Source organism: Spea bombifrons, chromosome 2, assembly GCF_027358695.1.
Source record: "Spea bombifrons isolate aSpeBom1 chromosome 2, aSpeBom1.2.pri, whole genome shotgun sequence".
In the NCBI taxonomy this organism is placed as follows: Eukaryota; Metazoa; Chordata; class Amphibia; order Anura; family Pelobatidae; genus Spea; species Spea bombifrons.
Genome location: NC_071088.1, coordinates 83,941,746 through 83,949,825, shown reverse-complemented (window position 1 = coordinate 83,949,825; position 8,080 = coordinate 83,941,746). Strand labels below are relative to the sequence as shown.

The 8,080-nt window shown below is 37.7% G+C and overlaps 1 protein-coding gene across 1 annotated transcript; it reads left to right on the top strand.

Moving 5' to 3' along the window:
* The first annotated feature begins 1,797 nt into the window (after positions 1–1,797).
* Positions 1,798–7,166, top strand: LOC128473737 (T-cell receptor-associated transmembrane adapter 1). The gene is made up of 7 exons (XM_053455978.1): positions 1,798–1,853; positions 2,017–2,115; positions 3,006–3,042; positions 4,332–4,390; positions 5,675–5,723; positions 5,898–6,024; positions 6,452–7,166. Exons 1-7 carry the CDS (start codon positions 1,823–1,825, stop codon positions 6,740–6,742), a joined length of 693 nt encoding a protein of 230 aa, XP_053311953.1. The 5' UTR covers positions 1,798–1,822; the 3' UTR covers positions 6,743–7,166.
* Positions 7,167–8,080: the final 914 nt, after the last annotated feature.

The following is an 8,080-nucleotide window of genomic DNA, read 5'->3' as shown; positions in this document are numbered from 1 at the left end:
GACGGATTTAGGCCAGGAGTTGGCAAAAGCTCCTGAAAAGAGAGATGTTCCTAAAACACCAGAGACAGATGTCTGATTAGGAAGTAAGAGGATTCAAGGATCCTGAGACAGAGAATGTCCTATCATGAACCTGGTCCTAAAGAATGGAGAACAAACTTAAGTGATGGCAAAGTCCTCCAATCATGGGACCCAGTCCAGCATTAACGACAGTGACAGGTAGGGAGTTTGACTGGGTAGTTACACCTGTCAATTGTTACACAGTTGCCCTAAGGTGAGCTCAGTGAGGTAAAAAAAATGATACATGAGGTATAAATGGCTTAGCATCAAGGAGTGAGGCTTCAAGCGCATATTTTATTATTGTGTAAATGAAAGCTCCTTTTAATAAATTGATAGTATGTTTGTTATGTATGTTGACCCAATATTAGAAAGTTTCCTAATGGGGCTACAAATGTTCACAAATACTTTTTTTGGTTGCTGCTACTCCATCTGGTGGCCATCATTGGGGCCTATTCAATACAGAGGGAGTTTGCAAGAGAGTTGAACATTTTAACTACATGTGTCTTATAAAAGGCAAACCCCAGTTAGCTTTATCTGCAATAAGGTCTGAATTAATCTTGCATAATGCATAGGTAATGTGAGACCCTGTAACCATGTATTCCACAGGGGTTGGTCCTTCCTAGAAAAAAGTTCAGGAGTCGAAATGTTCAATTGTCCTGCAAAGTCCCTCTTCAGTGAATGGATCCCATTGAGGCCACAGCCATCTTCTGGTGGCCACACTAGCAAATTCTACTTCCATTTGGTCATACCCGAGTCCTCTCTGGGTCACTCCCCACCCGATTCTCCTTCCACTCCCAACCCAGTTAATGCTACTCGAGGCTATAATCACCCTTAAGCAGATAGGTCTGCCCTCAAGCATTGTTAAACCCACCTCATCTTAAAAACTCTGCTCCGGGTACCCTGCTCTCTAAAGTTCCCAGGAATGCATTTGGTACAATGTGAAAAACAAATAGAAAAAAATAAAATACATATGCGTAACATTAGCATTTAAAACATATTTCAATTTAAACACTCTAGAATCCACTACACATATAAACATACATTCCCATAGACATATACAAACACAGACGCACACCTCCAAACATTTCAAATGCCAAAGATTGACTATTTTGTTTGTCTGTGTGGTTAGAGGTATGTTTAGGGGCCATTGACTTTATTATGATCTTTTATGTCACTTTGTGACCTATTGATAGCTATTAACATAACTGAGTAAGCAAGAAAAAAAGAAAATACATTTTATTTACACAAATTAATTTCATTTCTATACACATTACTATGACGTTTAGGGCTGTAAAAAACTGTGATGCAGTGATACGCAGTAATCATTTCAAGCTTCTCAAAGAAGGCAAGATGGATTTGGTTCCCAAAAAAGGTACTGTCTCTCCTAAACACGAACCATTGTAAGATATGATCACATAGCCTCCCACACACGTAAATATATATATATATATATAGATATATATATATATACAGATATATATATATATACAGATATATATATATATATACAAACACGCACACTCTCCAACATACATACTACCCCACATTGTGCTTGGAGCACTCTTACAATTGCCTCTAAAAATGTTATCATTGAAGAGCATCAGTGTTACCCACAATCAACTTCTGTTGTTCTATGCATGTTTCCTGTTTAAAACTGAATTTCGCAGCTATCTATTTTAAGTGGTTTGCATTTTCCATACAGACATACATAGCAGCATTTGTTATATAGAAGCAAAAGAATGATGTGCTATTTTGTGCAATAAAGATGAACGCAATGTTAGAAGGACAGACTGGAGGTAAGAAAATATCATTAGCATGTAGTTATAAACACTCTTAACATAGCTACCTATTTTAAGTATGTTTACAGTTTTGGGGCACTTCGATGGTATGTTATATCTGCTGATCAATCTCTATGTACAGGGATGCACCATCAAATTAAGATATTTTTTATTCCTTTAGACTGCACACAACTCTGGGCATCGCTTGCAGTTATGTGTCCTATGATGATATTGTCCCTAACCTTTAATATCGTAAACTGTGTCAAGAAAAATAGAAAAGGTAAGTGTGGCTCTAAACTTATAACTAGAAAAACATTCAGTTAGATCATTCTTTTAAATTATATGTGATATTAATGTTCACATTTTGCAGAACTATGTAACATATTATTTGAGGACTAAACATTAGTCTATTAAGTTGCATGTATTACCTAGAAGTTTTGTATACTTCCCAACAAGATTGGGAACCAAACATTTCGATTTCCATGAGGATCCAAATTTGTATTCTTAAAAGAAATAACAAGTAGCTTTAAACTCTTCATTCACATATAAATTTACTAGTGTCCTTTCTAACAATATATACTCACGTTTTTACATCAATCCGGCTTTTGACCTTATTGATGCACAAAACGGTTTCAATATAACCTTAGCTTTTTATTTGCAAACTTTTTTTTATTTTTTATATTTTAAAATAATAATAAAAAAATGGAATTCTATAAAACCATAACAATTACAAATAGTTGCAGTCCAACTTTTCACAGGGCTATATTTACAATTAATAGGGGGCCTGGTTGGGTCCCATACACCCACCAATGATAGAGGAAGTACAAAATAGACATGCTATGGTCCATGCGCTGGCAGAGAAAAGCCAATGGTATAGAAAAGTCAAACACAGATTGTGTTGCCATACTTTATACTTAGCTTGTTGAATTTGACACACGCAAAAAGATGCCTTATTGCCACAGCAACCAATGGGCGGTCTAATCAACTTTTTCAAAAGTTGAGCTAGGATCACTTTCTCTGCTTACCCCACCTCTGTCTTAATTCTTATTTTTATATATCATGCATCTCGTATGGCAGAATGATTACCTCTCATTGCACTTCCATGCACGTTTGCTATAATTCCAGTAAACCTATTGAATGTCAAATGAAATATATATTATTTTTTAACAGGTAAACAACTGAAATACTCTGATCATTGCTCCATGAGGTATGTTTATGTCTTAGGAACATGGACAGTACACGTTTTCCAGCAATAGATTTAAATAAATCCTTAAAATATACAATGAAATTACAAACAAATCACTGAATGCAAATAAAATACAATTTTAAGGACGAGTGCCCTCTTTCTACAAGTCATGAGTCTATCAAACAATAGATTTATACAATGAGTGTAACAGTGTAAGAGTAGTGTAATAGGCTGAAGTGTCTTATTATATACCTACATGTGTGTTGTAAATGTGATATGTACACATCAGGTTTTTATGATGACAGCTATGCTGACTTTTTTATTTAAAAACAATAACAATTCTGATACTCATTAGACTAAAACCACAAAGCAGTGTTCTTTTTACAGCAGCTGCTTATTTTAGCACTTCCTAATTGACAATGTAGTTGACTCAAAGTGTTTTTTGTTAACTTTTTAACCTGATGCTTATATCAGTGAGTAAGATGATATTTGCTGTCATTCTTATGAAGCACTTAATTATCTGGTGTGAATGACAAGAAAGATCGATTCAGAAAAGATGTTTTCTCTTTCTGGCTGCTTGGTTTGGACTAAATACGGAGTCTTTTTTTTATTCCGTAAATTACACTCTGGGCCATACCTAAAGGGGTAGATTCCTGACACCTTCTGGACTCACCTTGCACCTAAAGCAGCATCATCTCAAGGTTCAGGAAGAGATTCAGACTCGATTTTGCACTGCAGGACCATCAGAAATAGCTGTACTGCACCAATGGATACACATGGACCATTTTGATGAATGAATCCCTCAGAGTAAGAAAAGAAATTGCATGGCACAGCAACAGAGGCAGGACAGGGTACATGGTATGCATTGCCAGACAGACACATCCAGCCACCAGACTGAATCCCATCTGATTCTTACAAGTCAGGAAGGAGACTACACCGCAGAGGCAGGACAGGGCAAGGCACATGGCAAGCTCTGCCAGACAGACACAACAAGACTAAATTCTAAACTAGTATTAGAACAGGAACAAGAATTGGTCCCCCAGAGTAAAGAAGGGGATTGAGGTGCAGGCCAGGGCACAGGTCAGACCAGGCACAGGGCAAACAGACATATCTAGCTACTTGGTGTGGGACTGAATTTCCCCAATATTACAAAGAACTAAAAAGAATTGATCCCCCAGAGTCCAATATATCTAACCTTTCCTTTCACTCTTTGCTGATTTGAATCAACACATCTTATAACATTACATTGTTTGCATTTTATGCTAATAAGGACATATCGGACTAATTACATTTTATTTTGTCTTTTTTAGTTATGAACGATATATTGAAAACAACCCAATATATGGCAACCTAAATCAACCAATTCTTGGTAGGTTGTAATGCACCTGCACCTGCATCCCCTTTTGCTAAGCTTTCCATTCTCTCTCTCTCTCACCACCTCTGACATGACATTTACAACTTAAACCAAACTGCCTCTTTTTAATGTTGCTCTATAGCAGACCTGGGCAAAGCACGGCCCGCGGGCCACATCCGGCCCGCTGAATAGCTCGGACCGGCCCGCAAAGAGTGTCCTGGTGACTCACCAATGAGTCCGGTGTCCCCCCCCGCCCCGGTCACTTACCTTAAACTCCTGTGTTGGAAGCGTTTGTCTCGGGTGCCGGCGCTTTACGCTGGGCGCCGGCATATGACGTCAGACGCCGGCGATCAGCAGTGAAGCGCCGGCACCCGAGACAAACGCCTCACGCTTCCAACACAGGAGTTTAAGGTAAGTGACCGGGGCGGGGGGGGGAGATCCTGAGAAGGGGGGGTTAGGGAGTTAGAGGGGAGATACTGAGAAGGGGGGGTTAGGGAGTTAGAGGGGAGATACTGAGAAGGGGGGTTAGGGAGGGAGGTCTTACTGTGTGTGTGTGTCTTACTGTGTTTGTGTGTGTGTGTCTTACTGTGTGTGTGTGTATCTTACTGTGTCTGTGTGTGTCTCACTGTGTCTGTGTGTGTCTTACTGTGTCTGTGTGTGTCTTACTGTGTCTGTGTGTGTCTTACTGTGTCTGTGTGTGTCTCACTGTGTCTGTGTGTGTCTTACTGTGTCTGTGTGTGTCTTACTGTGTCTGTGTGTGTCTCACTGTGTCTGTGTGTGTCTTACTGTGTCTGTGTGTGTCTTACTGTGTCTGTGTGTGTCTTACTGCGTGTGTCTTACTGTGTTCATAGCTTATTCAGTTATTGTAATAAATATTTTAGCCCATTTTTTAGCTCAAAATATTTTTTCCTTTTTTTTCTCCTCTAAAATCTAGGTGCGTCTTATCAGCAGGTGCGTCTTATAGAGCGAAAAATACGGTATGCACTCCGAAGCCTTGTTCATTTTGTTCACTTCTGTGCTGTGCTAATAGTTATTCAGGCCTTACTTATTCAAGCACCTCTACCAATGACGTAGGCTTGAATAACTTTATTAAACAGCACATAAGTTAACAAAATGGACAAGGCTTCGGAGTTTGTAGTTTGTAGAGGTCTGGCCCTCTAAAACCATTCCAATTTCTCATGTGGCCCCATGGGAAAATTAATTGCCCACCCCTGCTCTATAGCATTCTTTTCCTGGTATGTGCTTACCTTCTACTTCAATCACTGCCCCTATCACTCCTCTGTATTTCTGTTTGTGTAGAGTATATAGACAGTTTGGTGGCCATCAAAACAACTTTTTTATTGACCAAGTAAGTATTAAATACATTGGGAAATATATACATTTTATCTGTATTTTAAACAATATTACTATGAAATATAAAGGAGTTCTTATTTGGTCAATACCATTAATTGGTAGAAATGATCATAAATGCTTCCCAAGGTTAAGCATTTGCCACAGTGCCCTTCTGTCTATGACATTGTAGCTGTTCATCATCATCGAGTAAATATATTGATTCTAATATTTTTATTTATTCTTTTAAAGAGAATGTGGATGAAATTTCCAGTGGACAGATGTCCAATGACCCTGTGATAAACAGAGAAGAACGTAAGGTATTTTATTCACCACTTTAATCCTGAAACAAGCATGGTTGGGATAACATCTTGCACATCGTTGGAACATTGCTCCCTAAAAGTCTAGTAACATGGTGACACAGTTGCCATGTAGACCTCTCATGAAGCCCAGTGGTAACTGGGCAATTCTGGTCAACCACTTTAGTAGCCAATAAAAGGATGCCCCTAATGCTCTGCCCTAAGTAAAATGTTGAAATAGTTATTTATATAAATGTAAACTTAGGTAAATGTAAATGTGAGTCAAATATAAAAAAAAACAATGTTCAAACAAGGATAGTATGTAATATCATATGATTTACAACTTTTTCAGAGAAATGGTAGCCATACACAAAAATTTGAGGGATGTGTACAAAAAAGGTATTGTAATAAATGCTTGAAACAATTATTTTATTTTACACTCCCACAGCTGAAATCCCAAGAAACAATGTGTTATGCAACACTGGACCTCAGCTCGACAAGGCCTAAGAAAAAACAAACAAAGACCAAAACAAGACCAATAAATCCTGAGGAATATGTAGAAAAGATATCATCTGGAAATATATATGTTAATACAAATATATATCTTAATATGAATCAGCTAATAGCTGGAAATGAAACTGAAGTTGAAACGATCCATAAGGACCCAATGCAAATTCAAAGACGATTACAGAAAATAAGAAATAACATGGCTAGAGAGTTAAACAGTCAAACGGATTAGCTATACGGAGAGAATATTTGGAACAAATTGGGGTTTATTCACTAAAGCAGGAGAACATTAAATTTTAGCTAATTTCAGTATACATGATGAAGGTCCAACCCTAGTGCTTCAATAAAAGCTTGAATGGACCTATATAATGTAGAATTATATCAGTGGGGTTTTTCTGTGACTCTTAGACAAAATTTTGCATAAATCACTCAGTGGAAGCCACAACTGGCACTCTGCCACTCTACCTTTAGTGAATAAACCCTACTAACTAGGACTTTCTGACATTACACACAACTATAAAACAAGGCAGCAAATATACACTGAATACCAGACTAAGGGAAATACAGAAACGAACTAATGAAAACATCAATACATTTGGCAGTATTTTTAATTTCTTTTTACCAGAAGAAAATTCAGTTCATAGTGACCATTTATTATATATATATATATATATATATATATATATATATATATATATATAGTGCAATAAAGAGAATGTGCATGAATACTAGAGCAGATCTACTTCTTGGTTTGGAAAAATAAGTGTATCTTTGAGCTTTATGGTTGTATATATCAGAACATAATGATAATTATCTGTTCTTTAGCAAGTCTAAAAATTAGGTATTCAACAAAAATAAAGCCAAAATGAAGAAGCCATGTGTGAAAAACTAAGTATACCCTTACTACTTCCATAGGAATTAAGATGCTATGTGGCAGACAGGTGCTGCTAATTAAATGTCATTGATTAATTGATCATCGGCAAGCATGACCACCTCTATAAAAGCTAACGTTTTAGAAGTTTGCTGGTCTGGAACATTCAGGTGTGGGTTAATGACAATGACAAGGAGGAAATACATCAGTAAGGATCTTGTTAAAGCTCATGACAATATAATTAGAAAAAGGCAGAAAAAGGATGGTTTGTTTGGAAGGGTTGCCAGGAGAAAGCCCCTTCTCAGTAAAAAGAACATGGAAGCACTGGTTAGGCTTGCAAAGTTTCATCTAAAGAAACCCCAAGAATTCTGGAACAATGTCTTTTGGACTGAAGTGGAATGTTTGGCTAAAACTAAACACAGCGTATCAGTACAAACACCTCATACCAACCGTCTTGTATTGCAGCCACAGCACCTGGGAATGTTGCATTGAGTTGACCATGAACTCCTCTGTATACCAAAGTATTCTAGAGCTAAAGGTGAGGCAATCAGTCAGACAGCTAAAGCTTGGCCGAAACTGGGTCATGGAACAGGACAATGATCCCAAGCACACCACCAAATTTACAACAGAATGGCTGAAAAAGAGAAGAATCAAAGTGTTGCAGTGGCCCATTCAAAGTCCAGACCTCAACCCGCTTGA

Excerpts from the sequence above, each read along its gene's own strand:
- LOC128473737 (XM_053455978.1), top strand. The coding sequence starts at position 1,823 with ATGAACGCAATGTTAGAAGGACAGACTGGAG. Across the intron at positions 3,043-4,331 it reads TCTGATCATTGCTCCATGAG|TTATGAACGATATATTGAAA; the intron begins GTATGTTTATGT and ends TGTCTTTTTTAG. Across the intron at positions 4,391-5,674 it reads CCTAAATCAACCAATTCTTG|AGTATATAGACAGTTTGGTG; the intron begins GTAGGTTGTAAT and ends CTGTTTGTGTAG.